The 17,689-nt window shown below is 35.4% G+C and overlaps 1 protein-coding gene across 1 annotated transcript in view; it reads left to right on the plus strand.

Moving 5' to 3' along the window:
* Positions 1–17,689, plus strand: part of LOC129739898 (uncharacterized) — a 35,083-nt gene continuing 17,394 nt past the window's right edge. Inside the window, exons 1-2 of the mRNA XM_055731438.1 lie at positions 1–420; positions 571–766. Coding sequence (XP_055587413.1) covers positions 740–766 — 27 coding nt within the window. The 5' untranslated portion in view covers positions 1–420; positions 571–739. The remainder of the gene's footprint in view (positions 421–570; positions 767–17,689) is intronic.

Raw genomic sequence — 17,689 nt, forward strand, 5'->3', positions numbered from 1 at the left:
AATTCTGTCAGTCTGTAACGAACTTTTGAGCACGCTGCCAGCTGTTGAGCTTGTGCTCTGTGCTTTGTGGATTTTGATCCAATCCTATCCTATCCATTCCATTCTTCTCTTCAACCGGACGGACGACGGAGCCTCTAATCAATTTTAATTATCGATCGTGCGCGTTTGTTGTAGTTTCCTCCGAACAATTGACGCGTGAACTTGCTTGCGCCTCGGAAAATCGCAACCGTGAGTTTTCGTGCGTGCACCGTCTTCTTCAATCTTAGCAGCGGAATCAGCAACAGCTGAGCTTTGCTGCAAGCGTGGGGTATCGGATTTTGTTTTTGGTTTTGTTTTCAACTCAAGTCGTTGGTTTTTCGGTTTATTTTTTTGTCTGTTCGTCTATCGAGGAAGCTGCAGCACAACAACCCATGGTACATGGTGAGACAAACAACAACAACAAGAGTGTTTAATAACCAATATCTGAAAATTATCTTCATTACGCAACACGCGAACCAGTGAGAGTGCCAAACGGCACAAAGTGCCGGCCAAGAGTAATTACCTTCAAAATTATGCAAATTCTCGCCACAGTGAACGAAGAAACTGAAACGTATAGCAGCTGAGCTGAGCGGCAGGAAGGAAGGACGGAAGGAAGGAAGGAAGTTTGAACCATCGACACGGATTGTGGATGCATTTCTGGCAGAACGAAGTTCACACCAGCCAATGTTAGGATAGCCGCAGCATCCATCGAACAGCGAAAATGAGGTCCTTGGTCTTACTTTTGGTTGTAAGTAGAACGATGCCTACATTTAATTTTTCAATTCCAAAAGAGCACACAAACGGATATGGCAGTGGCTAATGGTTCATTCATGCATTTTCCGACCAGCCCTCTTCAAGTAGATCAATGAAGCGTGCTAATCGAGATGATGTGCATTCCCCGTACGATTCTACGAACCCACTAATGAGTCTCTCATACAAAATACATGAGAGACACATCTAAAATACATTCTTTCAACAGATGATTGGCAACGAACTGTGCTATGTGTGTTAAAGAAATAAATTAAATCGGTGCAATCGAGGGGTGATGTTGTCAACGTCACCTCAACCTCCCACCTTCTTCCACCTAGCAGTTATGAAAAAAAAAACCACAAATCGCGTGATTGATGATTTAAACGATTGCCGATTCAATTGGCCGGTGGCAAGGATTTTTTTGTGCTACCGACTGCAAGTGTTATATGCTTAGGTAGCTACCTAATGATTGTCTTGAAGATTTTTTTTCTAAGCTGTTCGAAAACTTGAACCCTTGAAATAAATGCTCAACTTTTCGTCATCTGCCTGATTGGTTTGGACAGGTGACTTCCGATTCGGTGGATTAATTGAAAACTGTCCAAAAATTAATGACATGCTGATTAGTTAATCGAAATGAACAAGCATTGGAAAGGGGTGGTAATGTTGCAGAAGTGTTGAGTCGAAATTAATTTGCAAAACTGTTGATTGAAATTTTTAAAGTGTCTCCAGAGTATGTTTAAGCAGTACAGCTAACGAACATTCTACTTCAACAGTGTTAAAAACTACAACTTGTGATAAAAAGATGAAAGTTTTTGACCGTCGTAGCGCGATAGTTAGCATCCATTACATCCACTTGGCCTTTCTTTAACTACATCTACATTTGATTGCGCATTTCCAAATGCCCAACTGTTTGGTGCATTTTTGATAAGTGGTTTGGATTGTTGACTCTTAGCTGTTCCCATAAAATATAAATCTCGCTGAACTTTTTTTTGACGAAGAACCACCGTTCACATCATCAATGTTTACTTGAATGCTCCTCTTCGGAATATTTCATGCTGACATGATTTAAGGCAAAAGTGAAAATTGTTACAAGTTAAAAAAAAATTCTAGTCTATTTCTTTTTTTTGGTTTTATAAAAATCCTATATTTAAAAAAAATGCCTAAATATTCTACAAAAGATTTTTTTAAAGAATTTTCATCCTATTGGACGATTTATCCCAGGGTTTTTTCAACAACAAAACTAATTCCCTGCGTTCTCAAATTTTTGCAGAAAATAAGATGTTAAACAATAGAAAAAAAATGTAAAATTTAGAACCAACTGAAAGCTGAAAATCTTTATAATAAAGAAATTTTAAAAAAATGTATGATTTAGGAGCACGTTTTACCAAGATTTGTATTTTGATATATCGTATAATATTTTTTACATGACTTTTTGGAAATATAACTTAAAGACGTATATGAACGTTTGAGGGAAGATTATGTTCAACACAAATAAATGCATATTTTTTGAACGGCTTCAAGAGCGGATTCCTGACCGCGTTTTGATGAAGTAATTCTAAAAAGAGATTTTTCTTTTGCCTTTTTCCAGCTATAACTAAACTGCTCCAAACTTGTATGGGAAATTTCAAACTTGTCAAATGTTATGCGCTGTAGGCTAAAATTGATCCTAGGCCTAGTACAAGTTTTGAATACTTAAAGCCTAAACTAGGACATAAATCTCAACCGAAAACTGCATTTCGATTCGAGTTATGATAAAAAAGTTATTAGGCTTCAAAAATGGGCTAACTTTTTTCAGGGTAATACTGTTAATGCTGCGTCAAAATGTTAGAAGCAGTGTCCCAATTATAGTGATGAATATCATCCTTAAAAAATATTTTTAAAGCTTAATAACTTTTTTATCATAACACAAATCTAAATGCAGTTTTGCGATGAGATATTTATCATAGTTTGAGCTTCAAGAAAAACCGTATTTAATAGAAATTGGTCGAAGTGGACCAAAGTTATTTGGGAAAAACTTAAATTTCATGTTCCTGAGTCGATTTGGGGTCATTTTTGAATTTCTTAAACCCTAGGGTCTAAAAAGCTGCGGCTTGGTTTAAAACTCATCCATGATTTTTTGCAGAATTTTTAAGTAACGTTTACATAAACTTTAAGGTTCGTATAAGAAAATTGAACATTTTGTTCTGAAAAATCAACATAATTTTTGTGCCAATTTAAAAATTCTTTAAAGAAAATTTTCCGCTGAACATCTTTGTTCAAGATTGTAACTTCGTATTTTATTAGACAAAAAAGTTATTAGGTGTTGAATAGGGGCATGTCTTTTGGCATTGAAAAACAATAAAATCAATTGACATTACTGCTGGGTGCCTAACGAGGTATTTCATAAAAAGTAGTCATGCACTGGGGGAGGAAGACTGAATAAAAAAAGAAAAAAATCTTTCAAACGTCAAATTTCTCTCATCAATCTACCGACCAGTGCGAAGGTACTTTCATAATTAGAGATTTTTAATAAAACTTGTTTATGCTGAAAAGCACTTGTTTTGCATAAAACAATGATTTAATTAGGTTTTGTTTTGCTCTGATAAATTCTTGCATGATCAGGCGTATTGAGTCGCTCAAATTTCGTCAAAGTTTTGAAGCTGATAAATAAAAATGGTTTGATTAATGGTTGTTCTAAAAATAAAGTCAAATCTAAATTTAGCACCTAAACAACTGATTTACATGACTCGCTACACGAAACTGATCATCTAAAGTTAAAATTTGAACGATTACAAATCTTTTCAACAATTGCTGGCTTTGCCGAGCAGTAAAAAAACGATACAGAAAACGATACAGCAAATTTTAGTCTTCCTCCCCCAGGTCATGCAATACTTCGCTATGCACCCAGCAGTGATGTCAATTGAATTTATTGTTTTTCAATGCCAAAAAACATACCCGTGTTAAACAGTTAATAACTTTTTTGCCTAATTAGGTACGAAGTTACGGTCTTGAACAAAGTTCATCAGCTGAAAATTTGCTTTAAGGAATTTATAAATTGGCACAGAAACCATTTGTAAGCTCGATTCCACAGAAGAAACAAAAATGATGTTGATTTTTCAATAAATACTCTTCTCAATTTGTTACCATCTGCAAGATTAGCACTCGAGTTATTTAAATAAATTGTATGGGAGCTTTCTTTCCTATCGAATCAGTGAAAGGGAGAAAAAGCCTTAAACAATCATGGAAAAAAAAAATTCTACTTAAATACTCTCTGTTATTTTATTTGAATAATAAGTTCTCGAGTGATCCAAAAATATTTTATAAAAAACCCCCTTCCTTCTTCCCCTATTCCCGTTGGATAGAGAGAGAGAGAGGTCTCGATAAATTAAGTTTTTTTTTTGAAGGTGATGGAAAGTATTAGAGAAAGTTTTTTTGTTTGACTATTTCTCGAGTAATGCATAAAAGAGAGACCCCCTCCTCCTCTTACTATCCCTCCACCTCCCCCTCCCCCGGAAAGGACAGATGGTTCTCAAAACTTCGTAGAAACTTGGCTCGTAGCATTATACCTATGTGAAATTTGGATTCATTTGCATGATTATTTATCCAATAATGCATTACATTGTATGGAAAACCCCCTCCCCCCACTTTGGAGGGTGGAGTTCTAAATAATTATAGAAACATTTCTCGTACCCAAATAACCACCCATGTCAAATTTGGTTCCATTTGCTTGATAAGTATTCGAATTTTGCAAAAAAAATGTATGGGAGGACCCTCCCCCTGTTCTATCACCTCACTGGAAAGAGTGAGGAGTCTCAAACCATCATTAAAATAATCTTCCTTCCCATATACCCTCGCATGCCAAATTTGGTTCCGATTGCTTGATTAATGCTCGAATTGTGCGAAAAGTTATATTGGAGCCCCCTTCCGTGCTTCCTATTTCCTCATTGGAAGAAGGAAGGGGTACCAAATACACTATCATACCAAATTTGTTTCTATTTGCATGGTCGGCTCACGAGTTATTCAACCCTTCGTCTTTTGTTGGAAGGCCCCTTCCGCCTTCCTGTGAGGGAGAAGGGTCTCAAACCATAATAGGAACCTTCCCCGGCCTCCAATACCCCCAAGTTTCACGCCAAGTTCAATCCAAGTTTCACGCAAATCGGTTCAGTAGTTTCCGAGTCTATAGGGAACAGACAGACAGACAGAAATCCATTTTTATCTATGTATATAGATCAACAGTTGTGAACAACTAAGCGCCGATGTGGTCTAGTGGATAGGCTGGCGCGAGTCTGGTTTTGGTATGTCAGGCTTACTGGGTTAGATTCTCGGTATCGGCAAGAAAACTCTTGGGTTCAAATCGCATAAGTGGCCGACAGCTAAGATGTGTTTTCTCTAATAACTAACTATATAATAAGAATGTTCAATCAGTTGCCAGGTATATACAAGAGTGCAGAATACCTGTCGTAGATTCATTACACTGAAAATGTGATGAATCTTATACAGTTTCGAAACTGATTGTCTCGTTCTTCAAATAAGACCCACGTATACACAAAACATACATAAATTACATGACAGTCCACCCACACGAAGCCATGGTGTTGCGTATGAGGTGGTTTGCATTGAAGATTAGCCGAACTCATGATCTAAAGAATGCAATTCAGCGCATACGTTGTCGAAACTGCGGTGAATCCGTGCACCCATGGTGGATTATCTTCATACATACATACATATAGATCAACAGTTGTGAACAACTGATCCAAATTATAGTTCAAAATGTCATTCCATTTTTGGGAATTTAACTTACTCGTTGTCATTTCAATTCTACGCTGTTTCGTAATTCGTGAAAATGTCGGCCCCCTGAGCCGTTGCCACCAAAATTGTAAATTTGTTCTCACCTCACAATAACCACAAATAACTCAACTCAACTCAATCGTGAGTTTATTATTTTTAGCGAATGATTGATGGCATAATCCTATGCAAACTTTCAAAAAAAAACTCTTCAAGGATCCTTACTAACTTTTAATATTCAAAAGGTAAACGCGTAAGCTAAACTGCATGAAACGTGGAACTGGTTTCTTTAAAGAATTTTTCTCATTAAAAAACAACAAAACTAAAAATATCAATCTGGAAGCAAAGAAAATTGAAATCACATCAAAAATAGCAGAATTTTATTGAAGCGAACTAATTAAAGTACCGAATCTCGGTCAAGGTAGGGATAATAATCTTTGGTTTGCGCTTCACTAAACACCGAATGGATTTCTTTCCACTGAACTGAGATCCTGCGTGTGTTTATCCGTTAAAAACTTCTTAAAGTAGGTATGTTGCAATGCGTAAAAAAAAATGAGATTAACTCTAATCGTTGTGTACGATTAATCATCGATCCAATTCCACTGTTTTACTTCTTTCCGGGAATTCTTTATTCTACGTTGGAACGTATTTTGTTTCAGTGATCTACTTTAAACTATAATCACCTGTATCAAGAACGGATAATTTCGCATCTCCAATTGAGTGTTCCATATTTCAGCTATTGAAATAACCGAAAATTATTTTTGGTCACTCGGAAGTGATACGTCTCCACACCGGTCTCATTGTTCTTAGACACCATTAATCTAATTATTTCTCGCGACGAGCAGAAATCAATCGTTTTTTTTTTTGTTTTTCAGCCGTTCCAATAACAACAACAACTTCCTCTTGAGTTATCCATTTTTCGCTCGCTTCTCTGAACGAACGCAATTGATCAAGTTGTTATTATCTCATTATAGAGGTGCTCCACGATCAATATAGGCTACTTAATCTAACAACTGAGATTATGATTTCTCAGGTGTTACATCGGCGCTGGCGATCTCATACATACATAGGAAGATTATCCTTTTGCTTCACATTCGATAGATTTTGACGGAAAGAATTCCTAGCCACATTGTTACCGGTGTGTCGGCTAGACTTTGAGCCGTCGTCGTCATCAGAGAGGTTTGTACGAGGGTTGATCTATTCGATGAATCGTCTTTCGGTTTTGAGAACACCAGTTAAGTTGGTTAGTAATTTTTGAAAGGTGAACATTTTCAACTGTCTAACCTTGCATTGCTGTCTTTTCATTCCAATACATTTTGGATCCACCCTAGCTAGCGACCAATCGATTGGGCCAATGAAGCGCCTGTTGTATTAATCTGTTCACCCTGCGGAATCAATCGGCTCTAGACAGGTACATCGCCTACATTCGGTGAGGTGCATTACAACTTTGCAACAAAATACTTGTACATATCTACCTATGCGATGGGTAGTTGGCTCGATAGACGCTCGCTAGACACGCATTGGACCGAAGTATTTTTTTTTGGTTTTTCACGCGCTCAACGAGATCTATTGTTGGGGAGCGACCTGCTGAATTATCGCAGCCAGTTATCCAACTACCTGCCTACCGACTGCGTCTAACGAAAACTCTTACCACATTGAATAACAGCTAATAACAATAACTGGGGACGGTGTGGAGGCGTCGTAAAAGTGAGGGTGACGTCGTTTTGCTCCGTTGGCGAAAAATCGGCACCGCCAATAAGAAAATACACAATTTTGTTTTGGGGGCAATTGTTTGATAAAAAGGGTGTTGCCAATCTAATCACGTTGACAAAACTGGAAAACTTTCAGTCATTGAATTGGGTTGAAGATCTATTATGATTGTTTTTTTTTAAGTGAAGGAAATTTTCCTAGAATTTTGAATTGGTTGATATTTTCAAAGATTTTTTAAATAAATTTTTAAAACGCTCCTTTGCGTCCATTCTTGAATTTACGTCACAAAAAAGAAAACTTATGATTTTTACGAGGATAGAAAGACATTTTCTAACAAAAAGAATAAAGACCTATTTCTGAAAATGACGAGATAATTCTGAAACATTAAATTTGATAGAAATCGGTTGAAATCCAGCAGAGTTACAACAACGCGAATAATTGAATTCAAGTCACAAAATTTGATTTTTTGCCAATATTAACAAAAAACACGCTCTAAAAACTGTCTTTATCATTTGGTTAATTTTTTGTATAAGTAGGCGTTGACTTGACGGCAGCGCATACGTTTTTTTTCTCCGTCAGGAAAATTAAAATATTTTGTTTGTTTAAGGAGTGAAATTATTGAAAATATTATGTAAAAAGCTGTTATAGGATGATCCGAAGCAGTGATGGCAAATTTCGCCCGTCACGCTTGACTCGACTAGTTTTGTTTCATCAAACGACCGGCACTGTTCTCAATTGACGGAGCCTCACTACTCGCATGACGGATAAAGCACGACAACAATCAACATTTCTCCATCATCGACTGGCGAAGCTCCTAACACATTGTCAAAATTTCTCCTGAGACTGACTGGCAAATCTCTTCACACTTCGATCGGCTGCTGACGGCAGGTACAACTAATTGAACGACTTGCTGGCAGAGAGCAACAATAGCAATAAAAAACTGAAAACGAGCTTGCTGGCAGGAGCAACAATAATAATAAATGCTTTTCTTGTTCCTTTTCGGTCGTCTTCGGCTTGCTGGCAGGAGCAACAATAATAATAAATGCGTTCCTTTTTCGTCATCGGTCGGTTGAATGCGATTGCTTGACTAGGTTATTATTTTAGCTTCAAATGAATGGGGAATGAATGACTGGCAAACGAAGTGACTGGTCGTTAAGGAACAGTCAATTGAGTTTGACGGACCAAGAGGCTCAACAGTCACAGTCATTTGACTAATGACGTTGACTGATGCCAACCCTGATCCGAAGCCGTATCGCATCGGATGTGGTGCGATCTCATGGTTTAGCGGGCCTTCCTGTGTTAATAGTGGAGTGTCGCTTTTTATCAAGGAAAAAAAACTAGATTTTCCTTAATAAGGGTTGAAGAAAGTGGTTCTATTTTGGTGAATTTTCAAATATAGTAGTAGTAAGTAGTAATAGTAGTAATTTTAACGTTTTCCTCAGTATGTTGTTATGTAAATGCGAGGCAAATAAGGAAAAAGTTAGAAAAAAAACTTGAAATTTGGTTCAGAATAGCTTCAAATTTCGTGACGTGAATTCAGTGCACGACCCTGTTATGATCAAACTGAGTGAATTCGCTTCACAACTTTATAGAGCAAGCTAGCCAGGTTGTCCGCATTTACCCGGACTTGCCCGGAATGTTGATACAAAATTTGGAAAATATCCGGTTCAGCCCGGTTGCTCGTTGCCCGTTTTCATTGAAAAATGCCCGGAATTTGCCCGGGTTTGAAAACTTTTTTTTTGTAAAATCAAATAAATACTCAAATTGATGTATTATTATTTTTTGTATTTGCGTCCAAAAACGGAATTTTGCAAATTTATCAAATATTTATAATATGAACGGTTTTTTTTGGAAGCCTAAAGTATGACTTATGGCGTATTTTTTTTTGATTCCGGATTTGGCTCTGGAACCGTCCAAATACGTAGGTGTGCGTGAGAACGAGAGCAATGTTTACATGCAGCTGTCATTTTGTTTTCCCTTCTGGATTTCTTCACTCGGTTCTTCACATCCGGATTGCCTTTTTTCGTGTCCGGATTGCACTGGACAGCAGAAAGTACGATTTTGCTTGGCTGAGAGGTTCAAAATCGCGGCAATGATCATTTTCCCGTTCATTATTTCAACTGTTTTGCTTTCAGTCAAAAACAGCTGTTTAATGTTTTGACAACAACGTTGAGAGTATTAGTGAACTTCTCGCAAAACTGGCTTTCTTCTCAGGGCAACTTCGTCCGTTTTTCGAGCGAGCCTACACGGTAAACAAAGTTACTCTGTTCTGTATAAAAATTCATACAGATTCGAGAAAAGTGTCTCCACTTAGTTTTATGTTTGGGCGCTTTACACAGAGCGTGAGCAAAAAGCTTTTACACAATCGAAAGCTTTCAGCCAGTTAGTCAATTCTGTATATTTTGACATGGGGATGCCCATGCATTTTCAAGATTTCTTCAGAAAAGTAAAAATTAATGAAATTTCTCAAAAAAATAAAAAAGATACAAAAATTTCTTCTTCTGCGTAGCAATAAAATTTTTATTCTCGATTCAATTTATAAACCGGTCATCCGAGTGCCGGAACACTGTTTTTAATTTCTTTTCAATTTTATTTCGGCAGGAATAAAAAAGCAACCATTAGCTCAACTTGAAATATCAACTGGTACCGATTCACGTCTATGTCACCAAACCAAATGCCAAAATGGAAAGAAGAATCTGCAAAAAGAGTTTTGAATAATTGTTATTATTAGTTATAGTAAACAAATCAGTCACAACTGTTACAAATTAATTTAACTAAAAAATAGGATTTTTGTAAATAAAATGAAATTTCGAAATTGAAAATATTTCAGCTCTATTGTCAACTAAAATTTATTTTTTTGACTTTGTTATATTGGAATCTTAATGTTTGCTGATTGAAAATTAAGATTATCTCTTAGCAGTTTAAATATACCTTTTAGAACAGTTCCGATAAGCTGACCAAAATTCAACGACCTGTTCTCTCAAGCTTGCATGATGGATTTTAGCTGTGGATAAAATCAAAACTTAATGAATATTTTTAACCAAAATATCAGAAAGCAAAATCAGGGTGTTGAATCAATAGTTATTCAAAAGATTGGAAAGTGAAGGAAAAAACTGATATCAGACTGCATTTTAGTTTCATTTTACAGTCCAAATCTCATGGAAGTTTAATATCTATTTTATAATACCACGCATGATCCTATCTATTATGGGACTTGTTTACTTTAATAATACTCACATTTTTGTACAGATGGGAATGCAGTACAGAGATCAATTTCTCGGTTCCATTTTGGCTCCCTTTTCAAGAATCCACCGCCGTCGCTCCCAGACACAGTCCGGTTTCGGTTTATCTTTAAGGGAGAGTTCCGAGGAGCCCAGATATTTATCGCATTTTCTAAATGATACAATTTAAAACTATGATTAGATACTTGATTGAAATACCCTTCAGCTCGTTCTATAAACTCCCGTTCGATTCCTGCGAGATGTCTGATAAACTTGTTGGCAAAGTCGTCGAAGTGTGATTCCGAGCCAGTAGCCTTTCGATTCATGATAAAAAAAAAATTATCAGATTTTGATGCACAGAAGAATGGTGCATGAAAGAGCTCGATGGTCTTACTCGAGGATAGGGTTCGGATTGGCCAATAGAACTCCAGTGAAATCCTATAGTTTTCGATATTTTTTTCCAATTCCAGAGAATCAAGTTCAGCTTCTGAAATCGTGATGTAGGTTGAACCGATTAGACATGGTTTTGTGACATTTAGTAAAATAAAGACCGAATTCTTACCTAAAAATCTGTAATTGACCACACCCAGGAAACGGATTTTTTTCCGTGTGATTTGAACCACAGTGCCTGTCGTTAACCGTATGTTGTTCGGTCTCATATTTATATTTTTAATGACCGCAGCTAGCTTATTTTTCGCCTTCACGCAAAAGAATCGCCCTCAGATTACCGGAAGACTCTCCGGTAAATCCACCGCTTTAGTTTTCCAAAATTAGTCCTTGATTTTTCCCGAAACCTTGTCTCGACCATTTCGCAGGATTCCGTTCGCGATGTTCCAGCATACCAGTAGATTTTTTAGTTTTTGTACCGCTATTTCCACCGAATTCTGATAGCTTAACTCTAAAAAGTTAATTCACGGACCTCCATGAATGTTTTTCTACTTATTAATTGTTTTCTTCTTGATCTTTTTTTATTAAAATGCAAAAAAAGCTCACAATTAGCTTTGAACATCCCTGTTCAACAGATTCCAACAACAGCAAACTTTTTATACAGAGCTGCATAATCGATTTTTAGTTCAAAAATGTATATTGGCAACCCAAAACTACTCAAAACTGAATTGAGGATATACAAATTTTGAGCAACTACCGATTAGTTATTTTGAAGGTGTAATCGCAACACATTTTATGAATAACTCAATTTTTCCGTGTAGGTTGCCTCTAGAGCAATAAATGAGCACGATGACAGCAGTTAGAGCGAGCCTAGGTTGTCTCCAGGTGAAAAAAATACGGTATTAAACTCCGCTGATGCGTCTCGATGAAAAAAATTGTTTCAAGTGTTTTTTTCTTGATTTTTGTTGAATTATGACCGATTTTTGTTGAATTATGAGTTGGGTTATGACCGAATTTACCCGGATATTGAACGGTTATGAGTAGGAATTTTTTTGAAATCAAATGCCCGGATTTTACCAGGTTTTTAGATAAAATGATTGCGAGAAAATTCTGGCAACCTTATATATATTATATAAGGTTGCCAAAACTTATCCCGCACGTCGTTCGGTATGGCAAATACTGGCTATTCTATCTAAAAACCAAAACCTATGATTCACTCAACAAAAATCAAAAAGAAAAACACTTGAAAAAAATTGTTTTTCACCGAAACATATAAGCTGGATTAAAATCATGTATTTTGGTTCTAGGAAATCGTTCTTGATTATTTTGATAAATTAAGCTTAGAAAATTTTGTGTTTGAATGCAAAAAAAAAAAAATGGAAACTAAACTTGGGTTTTTGCCTTGTTTTGCAAATAAAGTGATTAAATCCAGGCAAAACCCGAGCTTTTTCTACGAAATTCGAGCTACCGGGCTGGACCGGACTTTTCCCAAATTTTGTATAGCTGCTGTATAGCTGTATAGCTGCTGTAGGAGCTGCAAAATTAAAATTCTTTTGATTGAATAATATAAAGTGACTGTAGTTGCATTTCAGTTAAAGATTCGTTGTTTAACTCTAAGATAACCTTTAAGATTGCAGTGGAAAGTTTAATTTTTATCAGGTGTTGTGTGAAGATGTGAACTGTAAGTGGGATTGAATCTCTGATCGAGAATAGCATACTAATTTCATATAATAAGTAGGTATTTCAATCAACCTGGAGATTATAAGCTCAAAAAGTGAGTGAAGTGTGGATGTGTCCGTAGTTCTTCTGGTTCTTCATCAAAACGCGAATAAGAATTTTACATTGTATAGAGTAGCACATCTCGTGAAGGGTTTATGACCCTTCATTGGAGGGGCTTATCCCATAAAATTCGCCTGTTCCTACAGCCATGGATTTATGGAAGGATTAAGTCAAACTGAAGAAATAGTATACTGAATTGATTAAAGTTCTTTCAAATGATAGAATTTCAAGACCTTTCAAAAGATTTCTACTAACCCGGACATCAATTAGAGGGGGCTTATATTTATGCGCCTGAAATTGTTCCTGTAGTCTGGCAAAGTAAGTTTAAGCTTAGAAACTCTTGCTAGTTAAGATAGTCAGTAATTAAAACAAGCAATCAACACAAACAAAAAAACATATTTTCGAAAATTGTCAACAAGTTTCTTGTTACCGTTAACCGGAGGAAATCATCACTGACGGGGGCATTTAAGTTTTCCACATACCGTGAAATGTAAATTGCAGGTTCAGTTTCAATTGAATGTTTTTTTTCATTTGAATATCACCCGACACTTGACTCGATCTACAAGTACCTACGTATGTAGTGACTGTTTTTGCGCCTTTTTGACGAGGAAAGAAACTTAAGTCAATCGACCTTGGTAAGGTGGTGGCAACAAAAAAAAAAAAACACTAAATAAAAAAGACCACACCATTTGTTGTTGCTGTTGTGTTTAAGCCCAAAACCATCCCCGGTCTGATGAGAATCGGCCGGCAATAACTACACGGCTGTCCAAGGTGGGTTTAATTGGATATTAGTTCGCTTAGTCGTCGTTTTGTCGCACCACCAACATCCATCTAGCTAGGCTAGACCGGACCCCGCCAATAAGCAATTGGATTAGGGGTGGTGCTGTTTGGAACTTCTTTGCGGTTTTCTGGTAGTTTCACCGCTTAGCGCTTAGCTGACGAGGACGCCGCAGCCGGCCGAAACTCTACACGGTTCATCGGATTCGCGACACTCGGATTCTTGAACTTGATTTCGCGGCCCCGGAAACCTTGAAAAGGTTCTCAAAATCTAGCCAGTCCGATCGGATCCGTATGGAAACGAATCTGCACACGGGATAGACAAACAAACAAGCATTCTGGATTAACACGATTCCATTCGCGTAGCTGGCTAATCCGATCAGAGACCAATCCGTGTGCTCTTGAAGGGTATAAATAAAGCAATCGAACCGGATTTATGATTTCGTCCAAAGGCTATTAAATTGATCGATCGTTTTCGAGGTTGACGTGTTTGCGTTGCCTGTGAACGATTTTTCGGTGGTCGTGATTTACTAGTTTGGTCGGAAAAAGCTCATTCACAGGAAGTCTCAACCGGACGATCCGACGATCGACTTTTTCAGTGTCAATAAAAGTTGCAGCAGTGGAATGTAGTAAGGTACCTACTACTATTTTTCTTTTGAAGGTTTTCTGCAACCAATCATGACTAGGCATTTTTTCTGTTGCTGTTTTGTCAATTTTTTTGTAGGGGGTTTTCTCGTTCTCTGAACTCCGTTTGGTGCTTGCTGTTGTTGTTTTCGATCTAGCGAAGTTAAGAGTTCCGAAACTTGAGCATTACTATTCCTGCCAAGATTTTTAAATGTCTGCTGATATTCAACTCCTTCTTGATGTTCATTTTCGTTTGATCAAAAGACGCAATCAATCCCATCTTCTCATGAAACATGATAAAAAAATTTCAAAACGGCCAGAACTACAAAAAAAAAAAAATAATAAAAAAATACAAGAGTCAAAAACACTTTTAAGGTAACAAATATTGAATATTCTTTGTAGATTGTTGATACACTAACTTGTTCCAAATACATTTAAAATAGGCTGCTTATGAAAGATAAACTCCCACAATTTATAGATCCGGAAGAAAATCTCGCAATGTGGAGCAGTTTCATTAAACGCTTGCAGCTGTAAACAGGCAAATTACGCACAGCACATTCAATCGAATTACGTAAATTTTATCAAGCCCTCACTCGCCGGGGCTGGTCGATGAAATTTGGACCACATCCCACCGACCAGATCACACCGATTGACCGGGCCAGTATCACTTTTTTTTAAGTATTCGATGCCAGTAAGCAAAAACATATGAACGTTTATTGCCAACAAAATGCGCTGAAGAATGAATGAAAGACGAAAAGAGCAGCCCAACAACCGACGTCTTCAGGAGGGAAAAATAAGCCATCACGAACTAGGATGGTAAATAGAGATTGGGAGGAGCAATAGAGGCTGGGTTGGAAGCGAAAACTGGTGCAGTAAAAGTTTACGATGCGAGCCCAATGCGAGAGCCGTGCGTTGCTGTTGGTTTGTTTTTTTTTGCGTGTTGTGCATAAGTTGTTGGCAAAAGTGGCAAGTCATCGCTCATCATCTCATGGTGATGCTAATGATGGTGATCAAAATTCATGTTGCGGTGTCCGTAATAAAATTTTGGCCCCCGATCCGACGCTCGATAGTAAACATGAGCGGAAGTTTTGCGGTTTTTCGCTGAATTTGTCAGTTTTTGACAGAGATAGCGAGCGAGGAAAGAAAGATCCTCTCATCGGAAGAGATTCATTAAATTTTTTAATTAACCATGGCAGACCTACTTTTCGCCCGATTAAACTAAGCTGATGACGAAAAATAAGAAATTATCGATAAACTTGATTTGATAACAATTATCTTTTGATTTTTATTCGTATGCATGGGCTGATGTAGGTCCTAAAATCAAAAGCTAATGTGGAATTGGAAACCCGTTACGCAAGTATGTCGTTCTGAGGAGGAAAAAAGCTTGACCGACCTTGGTAGAATAAAAGTAAGCAGGTACACCTCCGGTTGAATTAGTTGTTGAGGCAGCGCTGAAGGACAACAACCGGTTCAGAAAGCTCAGTTAGCATGTAATCGAATAGAATGAAAAAAAAAATCAGTTTCGAAGGAAATCAGGTCGAATCCATCAGTTGATGACCCTTTTTACCCCTGAATCTATGCAACAACTGTAACTATTTTAGAATTAAAGCGTGGGTAACAAAAATTTTGACAATTTTGAATATTTTGACAATTTTAACAATTTTGAAAATTTTGACAATTTTAACAATTTCGACAATTTTGACAATTTTGACAATTTTGACAGTTTTGACAATTTTGACAATTTTGACAATTTTGACAATTTTGACAATTTTGACAATTTTGACAATTTTGACAATTTTGACAATTTTGACAATTTTGACAATTTTGACAATTTTGCCAATTTTGACAATTTTGACAATTTTGACATTTTTGACAATTTTGACAATTTTGACAATTTTGACAATTTGGACAATTTTGACAATTTTGACAATTTTGACAATTTTGACAATTTTGACAATTTTAACAATTTTGACAATTTTGACAATATTGACAATTTTGACAATTTTGACAATTTTGACAATTTTGTCAATATTGAAAATTTTGACAATTTTGACAATTTTGACAATTTGGACAATTTTGACAATTTTGACAATTTTGACAATTTTGACAATTTTGACAATTTTGACAATTTTGACAATTTTGACAATTTTGACAATTTTGACAATTTTGACAATTTTGACAATTTTGACAATTTTGACAATTTTGACAATTTTGACAATTTTGACAATTTTGACAATTTTGACAATTTTGACAATTTTGACAATTTTGACAATTTTGACAATTTTGACAATTTTGACAATTTTGACAATTTTGACAATTTTGACAATTTTGACAATTTTGACAATTTTGACAATTTTGACAATTTTGACAATTTTGACAATTTTGACAATTTTGACAATTTTGACAATTTTGACAATTTTGACAATTTTGACAATTTTGACAATTTTGACAATTTTGACAATTTTGACAATTTTGACAATTTTGACAATTTTGACAATTTTGACAATTTTGACAATTTTGACAATTTTGACAATTTTGACAATTTTGACAATTTTGACAATTTTGACAATTTTGACAATTTTGACAATTTTGACAATTTTGACAATTTTGACAATTTTGACAATTTTGACAATTTTGACAATTTTGACAATTTTGACAATTTTGACAATTTTGACAATTTTGACAATTTTGACAATTTTGACAATTTTGACAATTTTGACAATTTTGACAATTTTGACAATTTTGACAATTTTGACAATTTTGACAATTTTGACAATTTTGACAATTTTGACAATTTTGACAATTTTGACAATTTTGACAATTTTGACAATTTTGACAATTTTGACAATTTTGACAATTTTGACAATTTTGACAATTTTGACAATTTTGACAATTTTGACAATTTTGACAATTTTGAAAATTTTGAAAATTTTGACAATTTTGACAATTTTGACAATTTTGACAATTTTGACAATTTTGACAATTTTGACAATTTTGACAATTTTGACAATTTTGACAATTTTGACAATTTTGACAATTTTGACAATTTTGACAATTTTGACAATTTTGACAATTTTGACAATTTTGACAATTTTGACAATTTTGACAATTTTGACAATTTTGACAATTTTGACAATTGTGACAATTTTGACAATTTTGACAATTTTGACAATTTTGACAATTTTGACAATTTTGACAATTTTAACAATTTTGACAATTTTGACAATATTGACAATTTTGACAATTTTGACAATTTTGTCAATATTGAAAATTTTGACAATTTTGACAATTTTGACAATTTTGACAATTTGGACAATTTTGACAATTTTGACAATTTTGACAATTTTGACAATTTTGACAATTTTGACAATTTTGACAATTTTGACAATTTTGACAATTTTGACAATTTTGACAATTTTGACAATTTTGACAATTTTGACAATTTTGACAATTTTGACAATTTTGACAATTTTGACAATTTTGACAATTTTGACAATTTTGACAATTTTGACAATTTTGACAATTTTGACAATTTTGACAATTTTGACAATTTTGACAATTTTGACAATTTTGACAATTTTGACAATTTTGACAATTTTGACAATTTTGACAATTTTGACAATTTTGACAATTTTGACAATTTTGACAATTTTGACAAT

Source organism: Uranotaenia lowii, chromosome 1, assembly GCF_029784155.1.
Source record: "Uranotaenia lowii strain MFRU-FL chromosome 1, ASM2978415v1, whole genome shotgun sequence".
Classification (NCBI taxonomy): domain Eukaryota; kingdom Metazoa; phylum Arthropoda; class Insecta; order Diptera; family Culicidae; genus Uranotaenia; species Uranotaenia lowii.